This window comes from Notamacropus eugenii, chromosome 5 (genome assembly GCF_028372415.1).
Source record: "Notamacropus eugenii isolate mMacEug1 chromosome 5, mMacEug1.pri_v2, whole genome shotgun sequence".
In the NCBI taxonomy this organism is placed as follows: domain Eukaryota; kingdom Metazoa; phylum Chordata; class Mammalia; order Diprotodontia; family Macropodidae; genus Notamacropus; species Notamacropus eugenii.
The window spans coordinates 16888915-16903239 of record NC_092876.1 but is presented as its reverse complement, the minus strand read 5'-3'; the positions used below and the strand labels follow the sequence as shown (position 1 = coordinate 16903239).

Here is a 14325-nt window from a genome sequence, read left to right as displayed (position 1 = left end):
AATCCCTTAAACAATGGGAATATCTTTAAGGTAAGCCTTAAGCAGTTTGCCGTACTTTATTGCATGTTAGCTTCAGAGGCTGCATTGAGTGCATAATCATCAGAAAACACAAAATCATGCACCAACACTCTCTACATTTTGGTCTTGGCTTGTAGCCTTTTCAAATTGAAGAACTTATCATCAGTACGTTAGTTGACCTTGATCGTGTCTGTGTGTATCCTTACTGAAAGCATTTGACAACATGGCTGAAAACATCATGTTAAAAAGCATGGGAGCAAGCACACAGCTGTGTTTCACTCCATTGGTGATTGGGAAGGCAGGAGAGCATTGTCCACTATTCAGAACCCGGGCAAACACGCCATCATGAAATTGATGTATAATACTGTTGATCTTCTCTGGGAAACCAAATTTTGACACACTTTTCCGTAAACCCTAATGACTAACAGTGTCCAAATCCTTGATCAGATCTACAAACATTGTGTGCAGGCCTTTGTTCTTCTCCTGGTATTTCTCCTGGAGTTGTTGAAGAGTAAGCACCATATTGAAAGGGTTCCTCAGCCCTTTGTGAAGCCACACTGGTTTTCAGGAAATGACCATCTTCCAGGTGAAGGGTCAGTGTATTAAGGAGGACTCTTGCAAGAATTTTGTCAGCAAGGACTAAGAGAGAGACCCCCTACCCCCGTGAATGTCGCAGGACAACCTATTCCTTTTTCCTTTATATAGATGGGCAATGAAAGCATCCTTGAACTCCTGGGGGATAACCTCCTCTTGTCATATAAACTATTACCATTATTGATCATATCAACATCAAAACTAACAGAAACCACATGATTTTCTCAATAGATGCAGAAAAAGCTTTTGACAAAATACAACACCTCTTCCTATTGAAAACACTGAAAAGTATAGGAATAAATTTTAACTTTCCATAAGATTATAAGCAGTATCTACCTAAAACCATCAGCAAGCATTATATGCAATGGGGACAAGCTAGGTGAATTTCCAATAATATCAGGGGTGAAACAAGGATGTCTTTTATCACCACCGTTATTCAATATGATATTAGAAATGGTAGCTGTAACAATAAGAGAAAAAAAGAAATTAAAGGAACTGAAGTAGGCAAAGAAGAAACTAAACCATCACTCTGCACATGATATGATGATATACTTAGAGAATCCCAGAGAATTAAGTAAAACACTACTTGCAATAATAAACAACTATAGCAAATGGAGTAAATTACCTTTCATAAAAGAGGTGAGAAAAGGAAATTTTTCAATAGAGGGCAAAAGGGGGGTGGTGAGAGGAAAAAAGTGACCCTTACTCTTATCACATTTGTCTTAAGGAGAGAATAATATACACACTCAATTTGGTATGAAAATTTGTTTAACACCACAGGAAAATAGGGGAGAAGGGGATAAGCAGGTTGGGGGGGATGATAGAAGGGAGAGCAAATAGAGGAGGGAGCAATTAGAAGTGAACACTTTTGGGAAGGGACAAGGTCAAAAGAGAATAGAATAAATGGAGGGCAGGATAGGAGGGAGGGAAATATAGTTAATTTTAAACAACACAACTATTATGGAAGTCAGTTGCAGAAGTACACGTATGAAGCCTATATTGAATTGCTTGCCTTCTCAGTAGAGATGGGAAGGGAGAGAGGAAGGGAAAGAAGTTGGAACTCAAAGTTTTAGGGGAAAATGTTGAATATTGTGTTTGCACACAACTGGGAAATAAGAAATACAGGTAATGGGATATGGAAATTTATCTTCCCCTACAAGACAAGAGAGAAGATGGGGTAAGGGAAGGGAGGAATGTGACAGAAGGGAGGGCAGACTGGGGAAAAGATAATCAGAATGCATGGTGTCTTGGTGTGGGCGGAGGGGAGAGATGTGAAGAAAATTTGGAACTCAAAATTTTATAGAAAAGAATGTTGAAAACTGAAAATAAATAAACAGAAAAGAAAAAAACAGAAAAAAATAAAAAATATATAAAAATAAACAGCTTTGACAAAGTTGCAGGCTACAAAATAAACCCACGTAAATCATTTGCATTTCTATATATTATTAGCAACGCACAACAGCAAGAGATAGAAAGAGAAATCCTATTTAAAGCTACAGTAGACACTACAGAACATCTGGGAGTCTATCTGCCAAAACAAATCCAGGGTCTATATAAACACAATTACAAAATCCTCTTCACACAAACAAAGTCAGATCTAAGTAGGTGGAAAAACATCAGTTGCTCTAGGATAGGCCAAGCTAATATAATATAATAAAAATGACAATTCCACCTAAATTGATTTACTTATTCAGTGCCATGCCAATCAAACTACTAGATAATTATTTTATAGAGCTATAAAAAATAATATCAAAATTCATGTGAAAGAACAAAAGGTCCAGAATATCAGGGGAACTAACGATAAGAAATGCTAGAAAGTTGGTCTAGCTCTACCAGATCTCAAATTATATTATAATGCAGCAATCTTCAAAACCACTTGGTAATGGCTAGGACAGAGAGGGTAGGCCACTGGAATAGGTTAGATACCCAAGACTCAGTAGTTAATGAATATAGCAATCTACTATTTGATAAACTCAAGGACCCCAGCTTCTGGGATAAGAACTCACAGTCTGAACAAAATTGCTGGGAAAATTTGTTAACAGTGTGGCAGAAACTGGGCATAGACCAATGCCTGACACCAAATAGAAGAATAAAGTCCAAATGGATAGATGATCTAGGTATAAAGATTGATACTATAAACAAATTAGTGGAGCAAGGAATAGTGTATTTGTCAGATTTATGGAGAATGGAGAAATCGATGACCCAGCAAGAGATAGAGAACATTGTGAAGAGAAAAATGGATAATTTTGATCACATTAAATTGAAAAGTTTTTGCACAAACAAACTCAATGCAACCAAGATTAGGAGGGAAGCAGAAAACTGGGAAAGAATTTTTGCAACTAATGTCTGTGATAAAAGCCTCATTTCTAAAATATATGGAGAACTGAGTCAAATGTAGAAGAATACAAACCATTCCCCAGTTTATAAATTGTCAAAGCATATGAACAGGGAATTTTCAGAGGAAGAAATAAAAGCTATCTATAATCATATGAAAAAAGCTGTAAATCATTATTGATTAGAGAGACAGAAATCAAAACAGCTCTGAGATACCAAATCGCACCTATCAGATTGGCTAACATGACAAAAGAGGAAGATGAAAAATGTTGGAGAATATGTGAGAGAGTTGGAACACTTATTCATTGTTGGTGGAGCTTTAACCTCATCCAATCACTTCAGAGAACAAATTGCATCTATACCCAAAGGTCCACAAATATGTGCATACCCTTTGACCCAGAAATATCGCTTCTGGGACTCTATCCCAAAGAGATCATAGAAATGTGAAAGGGACCCATATGTACAAAAATATTTATAGCAGCTCTCTTTGTGGTGGCCAAAAACTGGAAATCAAGGAAATGCTCATCAATTGGGAAATGACTGAACAAGTTGTGGTATATGAATGTACTAGAATACTATTGTGCTGTAAGAAATGATGAACAGGAAGAATTCAGAGAAGCCTGGAAAGACCTATATGAATTAATGTTTAGTGACAGGAGCAAAAACAGGAGAACTTTGTACATCAAAAACCATGGTGTGGGAGAAATTTTTCTGGTAGACTTACTACTTCATTGAAATGCATGGACTTGAAAAATTTCCAATGGACTCGAGGCAAAACGCTTTCCATGTCCAGAGAAAGAATGATGGAATTGCATCAGAGATAGAAACAAACCATTTTCTTTTATATTATGTTTCGTTTTGTTTTGTGGTCTCTCCCACTCATTTTAATTCTTCTATGCAGCATGCATTTAATAGGAATGTATGTGTAGAACCAGCTGATCTCAACGGTCTCCCTCTGAGATACCAGATTAATTAAAAAAAAATTTTCAAACCCAAAGGCAGCAGATTGCATTGCTTGATTGAATCCTTGATCATTTTATTTAATTACAAATATTTTTATAAACTACATTCATGTAGATACAGGTCATGAAAATACTGTCTTCCCATTAAAAAGTAACAATGTAATCAGAACATTGGATTTGGAGTGAGAGGTTCTGAGTTCTAATTCTGCTGCCGATTCCTGTTTCTATGACCATCAGCAACTCAAATCACTTTGTAGGTCCTCAATTTCCTTACATACAAAAACCAAGTTAAAGGGATGTGTGTGTGCCAGGTGACTTCTGAAATTTACCCCAACATTAAATCAATGACCTTAGGATTATGTGGGATGTAACAAAGACTTTTGGAACAAGAATCAAGAAGACTTAAGTTCCTATGTAAGATGAAGGCTGCAGTGACGTAGATTAGGCACTTAACCTCTACGAGTTTCAGTATTTCATCTATAAAATGGGTATAATGAAAACAACTACCCAACATATCCTGTGAAGATCAAATGAGATACGGATATAAGGAGGCGGTCAGGCAACAAACATTTTTTAAGAGTCATTACAATGTTCCTGGCATGTCAAGCATTGCAAATTGCAAAGATCTGTTGAAATATCTCTTATTGCTTCTGCTATGGTTATTCTTACCCTGTGATCTGATTTTTATGAACATGCAATAACAGAACCCAGAAATTAGCTCAACCAATCTCCTAACTTCTGTCTTGCCTTTACTCTTCCTTGTATCCCTAGAGCCTAGAATGCCCCTAAGAGATCTCTTTGCCATCTACAAAAGATTCAATGATTTGGTACTAACTAAACTAAGAAAACACTGAAGGACCTCAATAGAATTTTACAAAACGAGATATGATAGACTTTTGGTGAAAATTGAATGAGAATATAAAGGAATATGCATATTTCTCAGTTATACATGTCACATTTACAAAAATTGGCCATATATTAGGGCATAAAATATTATAAAAATGCAGAAAAGCAGAATGTTAAACATAACAATTATAGACTACAATTAAATAAGAAACTCAAGAAAGGGGGACAGAAAGGTATTCAAAACTAATTGAAGACTGAATGATTTAGCCCTAATGAATGGGTGGAGCAAAGAACAAATCATAAAAATAATGAATAATTTCATTAAATATAATCACCCTCATGATATAACAACAATTTTGAGGATGCAATCAAGGCAATCCTCAGGCGACAAATCATATCCCTTATAGTATATAATTCATCCCAATTTGCCTTTTCTCTTTTCATCAAGCCAAATTCCAGCTCTCATCATTGTGTCTTTACATTGGAAAACTTTCATGTCTTAAACTTGATCTCTCTTTATATCTGTCTTGTGGAATCCTCTTCTTTCTTTAAGAAAGACACCAGGAACCAGTTCCTTTATGATGTTTTTTTCTCATCTTTTCTCCTCTGCCCAATAATTAGTGCTCTTGATTAAAAATTACCTTATATTCAATGACCAGATCATACATGTGAACTGATGAATTGCAAAGTAAGTAAAACTAGAAGAACAATTTTCAAAATGACAATAACGCTGCTAATACAAGCAATTTTGAAACAGTTAAGAACTCTGATCATCCAAAATGCCAACCACGTTTTGACTGTATGGGTGATGAAGAATTGTCCTCATCTTCTACCAGAATGGTGATGAACCAGTTACACAGAATGTGACACACGTTATTGGAGATGACCAATGATTGATTATTCTAAGTTGCTATAAGGGTTTGCACATTTCTTTATTTCCAGTGGGATAATAGTAGAGAAAGAACAACTAAACACATATTAATGGAGAAAAATAAAATTCCATTTAAAAGAATGGTTAATCAAGACTGATGGATTAATAAAGCCTGTGTCTTAACCTGTCAAATGAAGTAGCTCAGGTATGTGATTGTTAAGAATATTTCAGGTTTTATTTCTTTCCCTTTATGTCCCCAGCTACTCTTTTTGGGGTAATGATTTCCCAAAGACTCTCTGGAGGGCCCCCAACACCTCCTTATTCCTCAGGCTATAGATGATGGGATTGAGCATAGGAGTGAGGATTGTGTAGAAGACAGCCAAGTTCTTGTCCTCTTCTGGGGAACGCAGAGATGGGGGCCTCAAATATGTATACACAAATGGGGCATAGTAGAAGGAGACCACAGTTAGGTGGGTAGAACAGGTAGTGAAAGCTTTCTTCCTACCCTGTGAAGAGCGCATATGATGGACAGCATAGAGAACCCGACCATAGGAAGCTATGATGCCAAGGAAAGGGACCAAAAGAAACAAGATGGTACTGAAGAGCACTGTGTACTCATAGGCCCAGGTATCCATGCAGGCCAGTGGCAACATGGCTGAGACATCACAAAAGAAATGATTAATGGTTCTAGACTTGCAATAGGGCATAGAGAGTGCGTATGCAGTATGGAATACGGAATTAATGGATGCAGAGACCCAGGACCCAGCAATCATCAGTAAACACATTCTCTTGTTCATGAGAATGGGATAGTGGAGGGGACGGCAAATGGCCACATAGCGATCAATGGCCATAGATACCAGGAGCATCCCTTCCCCACCAGCTGTGAGAAAAAAACAGAAACTTTGGAATCCACAGCCTACCAACGAAATGGAATTGCTCCCAGTCAGGAAGTTAACAGTTATCTTGGGCACTGTACTACAAATGTTCACTAGGTCCATGAGAGAAAGCTGACTGAGTAGGATGTACATGGGTGTGTGGAGGTGATGATCCATCCAGATGAGGAAAATCATGGTTGAGTTACCCAATAAGGTCATTAGGAAGATGACAACAACAAAGAAGAAGAGTAGCAGGCCATTTTTTGTTGGCGGTAAAATCCCCAGCAAGACGAAACCAGTGGTGGTTTGATTCCATTCCTCCATAGTATGGTATTTCTGGAACTGTTTCACTGTAAGATAAAATGAGAGAATGGGAAGAGACTGCTGTGGAGCCCAACTCCCTTTAGTTTCTCCTAGAATCTTCCCTTTCCTGAATGTCAGCAATGACTCCATATTATCCTGCTATGCTTTTTCAGCAGCTAGAAGATATGTTGGTAAAAACATTGGACTTGAAGCCAGGAAGATCTCATTTTAACTTTGGCTTCAGATATTTCCTTGCTGTATGAGTCTGGGTATGTCATTTAGCTTTTTTGTGTCTCAATTTCCTCATCTGCGAAATGGAAAGAACAATTTTGTCTATTCTGTAAGATTATTTCTGACATAACTTTGTTATATGCTTTTAAAATCTTAAAACACCATGTAAATATGTCCTATTATTATTGTTATCATAGCAACTATATGGTAAAGTGAATAAATGCTGAGCCTGTGGTTAGTAAGATCTGAGTTTAAACCTGGCATCAGACACTGATTAGCTCTGTGACCTTGGGAATCTCACTTAACTTTGCTGGCTTCAGTGTCCACATTCGTAAAATAATCTAGAGAAGGAAGTGGGAAAGCATTGTAGTATGTTTGCCAAGGAAACCCCTAAGAGGGTCACAAAGAGTTAGACTTGAATGAAGTCAAGTAAATAGCAAGCATTATTGATCCCAGTATTATTATTCCTTTTTTTAAAATAAATGGAGCAAGTGGGTGTGATGGCAATCAAAACACATTCATTTGCTGTTTTTCTTTTTAGTATAATTGGTTGCCTCTGATTGAATCTTGCCTTTATCAATCAAGACTCTTTGCCAGGAGTAAAGTATGGAAAGAACAGTTTCTTTAATTAGAAATAGTTTATGTATTTTTGTTGTTAATGTGATTAAATTTCTTCCCCACCCATTAATGGACCTGACCATTATGGGGAATTTGATTAGGGAAGATTATAGAAACACCCACAGTTTTTGTTAAATGAGGCACTGGCACTCAAGGGTTGGGATGCCCTCCGACTCTTAAGAAGGTATAAATACTCTGAGGGTGAAGTTTTACTTTGGTGCTTAATTTTGAGTGTCAGGTGAGGACTCTGGGTAGCTTTTAAGGAGTCCCCAGCTTTTAGAATCCAGATGTCCTGCTTTCCTCTCTGTTAATTATTATGAGGCAGTTGAGGTCCACTTGTCTGTTGAATTTAGGCATAGGGAGACATTTTTATTGATCTTTTGATTTCTCTGAATTTTCTTTGAAATTCAGGGTGTTGTCTCCCTGAACTAACTGAATGATATATGTACCTGGTTAAAGGAATGATACATGTGCTTGATTAATGTGATTGTTAACCCTTTGAAACTTGCTTACATTTTATGAAGGCAGATTATCAATCTGTGACACCAGGATTCCCTGTGCATGTTGGGGTGCTTACTGACATATTGAGGTACAGAACAGTTAAGTAACTTGCCCAGGGTCACGGATCCAGTAAGTACCTGAGTATCTGCTAGATATTTGTGAGAGATACAGATGCACAAACATACATGAATATATTTCCAACTTTAACCCACATTTGTTTTGAAATCTGAAAACATATTCCCTAATTGAGATTGTACCTTCAAATTTCTTCCTTCCCAGGAACTGAGTCGTACTGACACAAGACAGCTGATAATTCATGTAATCCAAAGAACTACCTATGGTCTGGGTAAAAGAATGGCTGGAGTCTCACTAAAATTTCCAGTCTTATAGGTATGATGCCTTTGAAAAGAAAATAAAAATAAAGTAAAAAACCTGTTACCTAAGAAAGAATTTCCTATTGAATAAGAATTACTGGGAAAACTGTCAGTAAGTCAGAAAACAAGTAGAATGAGAGCATTGTTGTGTGTTCATCCTTCCTTGTTGAAGAAGACCATGCCATCAAGGAAATGATATGATTTGTACTTGACTTTGTTTTGAGTGAGGGTGGGCTGTGCAGGTGAGCAGTCTCACTTCTCCAGAGCCATCCAAATCCAGTGACCTGGAATTCCTCCGGATGACTGAAAATGACCCAACATGCAGTGGGAGGCCTTGGGCCCTTTAGACCAAGGCCTTTGCAGGTACTCATTTACGGTGAGGTAACACCCATTCATTGAATAGGTCTGTTTAAGAAGTAGCCAGGGCATGGATCACAGAAACCTGAAACAAACAGATGGTCTACATGTCATTTTTGTTGTTTGTCCTTAATTCTCAAGGAGGACCATGATGTCAGGGAGATTATGCCATGCCAGACAAGTGAATTAGAGTTAAATGGGAATAGGGCTGTGGAAAATCAAATGCCTTAGTTTCTCCTCTAGGGCCAGTGCCCACATATAGATCAAGACAACAAAAGATGGTTCAGTATGCAGTGGGGGACATTGGCCTTTCTAAGGTAAGGTCTTCAATGGACACAGTCCACTCAGGCTTACTTAGAAATGAGATAGAGAATGACCACTTTACCTAGTTAAAAAAATCCATCTGGGTGAAGAAGTCCCTCAGGGTTTCTGGCCAAAGCAAAACAAATTGCTATTTATAGTCACTCTGAGCCGTTTTGGGTCTCAACAATGACCAAGTGTGGATTGGCCTCTGACTTATTGTGGGCTAATCAATGAGAGCCAGTGTGATTTAGGTTGAAACTTGGCAAGGTAGCTTATTCATTGGCTACATTTCTTCTTAAATATTCAAAGAAACCCACACGCCTTAAAAAATTAATGAGAAATAGGTCAATTATTGTTCACAATTATGTTAGGGCAGGTGTGTGTGTGTGTGTGTTAAATATTAACAAAATAATAACTAAATAAGAGTAGAAGAGATGGCCAGGGATAATTTCAGCTACAAGAAATTGAAAAGCTTTTGAACAAAGATCATGAAAAATATTCTAAAAAGGGAAGTGATTTTTTTTCAACCAGGAACAAAGATGTATGCATCAAAAGCTATTAGGAGGTAGTGATATGTAAAATAGACAACAGCCACATATAAGAGCAAAAAATCATTTGCAAATAGATAGGTAGTGAAATAATACAAAGAGTTTCGAGAAGTAGTATTTCAGCCTATGAATAGCCACATTAATGACTACCGCCAATCACCAATCCTAACAGAACCACAAACTAAAAAAGTATTCTGAAGTTTCATCTCACAGTCAGAAAACTGGAAAAAAACCAAAAAAGATGGAAATTACCAATGTTAGAGTAACTGTGTCAATATGGACACATCAATGCATTTCTAATGAATGGGTTTGTGAATTCATCCTGCTGTTGGAAAGCCAGATGTAGTCATGTACAGAAAGTGATTGAGTGTTCATACTCGTTAAACCAGAATATGCCTTAGAATATGCCTTAAGGAAGTCAATGACAAACAGACCCCAAATACACAGCAAATGATTTATAGCACAATGTTTTATGGTAGCAAAGAATATTGTTTTGGGCCAATAATATCCCTTAGTTAGGGAATGAATAAACCATTTCTGATAAATGAATGTAATGGGATATTATTGTTCTGCACATAATGATGAGTGTGATAAACAGAGAAATATGGAAAGAGTTAGATAATCTAATGAAAAGGGAAGTAAGCAGAATGAAAAAAATATACACAATGACTTCAACAATACAAATTAATTGAACAGCAAAATAATTGAAACTGGCACCAAATGTAGTCACAAATATGGAAGACTTTGCATATGGAACAATGCAAGAAATGTCTAAATTTTTCCAGTATGTTGTTAAAGCTTTATGACCTTTTTCTCTTAACTTTAATTCTATCATAGAGAATAGCTCCTTTTACATTGTAAAATGTTGGCAATATTAAAAATAGCAGTAAAGTATTAAAGCAGAGAAAATGAAATCATATTCTACCTTGAGACCTCTCCAAACTTCACGAGCTGAGTAGGGGAAAACAACTTTTAGAAAAATAACAAGGAAAGAAAAATAAGACATATTACCCTCTGCCCCTGCCCCTTTTCTCTCTTTGTTCTGAGCTTTGAGTATGATATTTTTGTTTGGAAAGCTGCAGTATTTTATTGGCACAGGCACTGGAAATCAATAAGCATTCTTGAGAGCTTTGCTTCAAGTTTTCTTAAAGTCTCCATGGAACCATTGCTTTGTCAATATGTCCATATTATTGTCATTGCTTGTATTCCACCACCCCATTATTAAATCGAGTTTTTAATGGGTCTAAGACTTGGACTCTAATGTACAATGCACCTCATTGCCTAAATAGCTTAGTTTCACATCACATTTGTAGCCTGCATGCACCTCCTGTTTTAACCCTACCATCTCAGGGAAATTACATATTCAGTAATCTCAATGTGCAATGACAGTACGTGCTTAATTCAGAATTGCTGAATGAATTAAGGAATGAATGAGTTTCTCTGTGAGGGTGATAGAGCTGAGACTGATCTATATCCAAACTCTTATTTACTCCAAAATCAAAGGATTTCATGCCTGGTGGGCTTCAGAAATCATTGAATTCTTGAAATTCTTGAAATCTTTGAATACATTACTTTGATTTCCTTGGTTACATCATGCTGTCCAAAACACAGAGCTAATTCGAAGGCCATTTCTTCCAAATTCTTTCTGGGAAAAGTTCACTCTGTTAAACTGTCTTGCTCTATTTTTTCTATCTCTGTACCTCTCTGTATCTTTCTGTGTCTCTGGCTCTGCCTGTATCTGCTTCTCTATCTGTCTCTGACTCTATCTTTGTTTCCTGGCTCTGTGTCTATGGTTGTGTCTATCTGTTTCTCTCTGTCTTCCCTCACCTACTTTCTTTTAAAAATACCTTCTCTTTGCTTCCTCAGGTATTTCTGAGCTGTGAAAGCTATTTTTTTTTTCATCCCCTCCTTCAGATTTCCAATTTAGCAAGTTTTTATTTCTTTCTAAAGAGATGGACTTTTAGACTCCCACTCTCAGCTCTAGTATTTTTGTCCAAGGAAATAATTTGAAGAGATGTAGGCTTAGATTACAAGATGCAATAACTGGATTTGATTGAGTTATTAAGTTTTTGAGGATGAAACATATCATACTTTACAAGGACACTTATCTGGATGAAGGAAAAGGGAGTATTAGTGAAGAAAAAAGAGACAAAAGAAGTAGGAAGCCAAGCCCTGACATGTCTTCCTATTTTGCTCTCCTGCCATGAAATGATCCCCACGGAGATTTCAGAAAGAGCAGTAATCACACACCCAGAAGAACAGTAACTGTACAATTTGGGGAAAATTATTTCACCTCATTCATCCTCGGTTTTCTGCTTCATGGGGCTATTCAAGGTTAAAATGGCACAAAATATTCTAAGTGCTTTATATCCATAAAGCACCATATTGAAGTGATAACATTAATTCAAGATTGCTAACTAATGTTTTCATCATCATCATCTTAATACTGAAGGTGGATGTAGGAATGTTTTCTTTTTGCGCTTGGCAAGGCATATGGAGATCCTTTTGACTGTTTTCCCCTTGGCACCTCAAAATATAAAGCAAACGTATCTGTATTTGCACAATGTACATCACTTGCATATCCCTATCTATCTAGGGAACCAAGCATAGTTAGACTGCAGAAGATACTGAATCCCTTTAGCCACTTCACCAAAGCATCTCTTGATAGTTCAATTCAAGGAACCCAGCAATACTATCAACTATTACACCCAGAAAGCACTGTATCAAAGCAATTCTCTCAGCTGAATTTTAAGCACTTTAATTTAGGCAACTTACATGACAATAAGGAAGAATAAAGCCCAAGAAGCCTAGGATGGTCCTATGAAAGTAACATATTGGGAAGGAAATAGTTCTAGAGCCATGGGGAGAAGAAAAGAGTGGAAACTTCCATGATGACTTTAAAGAATTATACAAACATGATCTAACGTTGCTGCTCCTGCTGCTAAGTAGCTTAGCAGCGAACCACGGAGAGCTGTGGGGAGGGACAGCCTTGGTGTCTGCATTTCAGTCCTGAATCTGACAAGATCTCTTCAACTCTGCTCATTACAGCACATTAGAGCCCCCAGTAATTTCGGTAGAAGGTGATAATATCTACTGGTGGAGAGAGTTTCCACACAAGAAGATCGCTGCAGCTATGAATTGCTACTTATGATCAATGCCATTAAATTAGTTTGGGAATCAAATGACTTGACATTGGATCTTTCTGCCCTTACTATGTGCCATAGGAATACCCTTCACCCGCCTGACCTTCTGTTTTCTTAAGTGTAAAATGAAGTAGTTGGGTCAGAACTTCTCTGGGGTCCTATTGCCCCAAGAATGTTAGGGGTTTTTCTCATTTGATGGGGACTTTGGAGTGCTATACTAAGACACCCAGTTTCCTTGTCACTCAGGCTTTAGACATAGATGAACGTCCATCAGGTGGTTTCGTGAAATATTTTATATGGATGAATGGAGGTGTCTCTGCTATCCAATTTTTCCGATGCAAACTGAGGTTGAGGATCTAGGAGAAAACTAATGAAGAGGAAGTGATATCTCTGCAGGAGAATACATCTATTCGTTGAAAAGAATGTTGGGAATTTTGTACAGATCCTCCTCACTTTTGCTTGTCATATAAAATGGAGCAATAGACTGATTCAGAATGGTCACATTTTAAATTATATCTCAGACAAGTACTGGTCATGAGAACCTGGGACGCACCTTCATCTCACTTGGCCTCAGTTTTCTCATCTGTCAGTTGCAAACCTTTGACTTGATGATCTCAAATTGTCCTTCCAACTCTAAATATGTGATCCTTATGATCCCAGAATTGATGCTCTCACCTTGGCAAGTGATGATGACCAACATACTAATAGGCTACTCTTGCTCAGCTGGTCCTGATGCAATTCCTGAAGGCAACTGCTGCAGGGAAAAGCAGTTCAGAAATTTTATATATGTACTGTGGTACTGTTAGGTATGGTGATATCACTTTCTGTAGTGACTGTGCTTCTCCAGTCCTAAGGGACAACCTCTATAACCACACACCCCCTTTTCTTCCTGAAACATTTCCCCTGAGCTCATTTTTTTGTACATCCCTTCCCCTTGATATACAAACATGCCATAATCCAGTCATCGTCTCCCTGGAGATAGTTTTCACTTGTACATTCTCCAACAGTAGACCAATAGGGAATTCACTGATACTCAATATTGAAAAACACACTGAAGACACAATTTCTGGGCTGGACATGACTTTTAGAAGTTATTTAATTCACTCTCTTCATTTTAAAATGATAAGACTAATTTCCAGATAGGAGAAGGGAGTTGCTTAACTTGACATTGAAAGTCCTTGGTAGAGTCAGGAGGGCAGCCTACATGTCTGTCAATGAGGGCTGTTTTAGAATTATAGAATTAGAAGCTGAGATGTGCTTGGGCCATTTTAAACTAGATCAGAAGAAATGACTGTTAAAATTTCGGTATGAATATTTACACCTTGAAAATCCATAAATCGTTACAAATCTGGGAATAATTTATTGTTTTCTTCATTGTACAGATTTCAAGTGTTTTAATGTTAATAATTCAGATTAAAATGGACATTGTGTCAAGTATACCTTTTTT

At 37.3% G+C, this 14325-nt stretch overlaps 1 protein-coding gene across 1 annotated transcript; it reads right to left on the bottom strand.

The window, feature by feature from the left end:
- Positions 1-5885: 5885 nt before the first annotated feature.
- Positions 5886-6824, bottom strand: LOC140508521 (olfactory receptor 2L3-like). Its single transcript, XM_072616474.1, has one exon. It carries the CDS (start codon positions 6822-6824, stop codon positions 5886-5888), a length of 939 nt encoding a protein of 312 aa, XP_072472575.1.
- Between the last annotated feature and the right edge of the window lie 7501 nt (positions 6825-14325).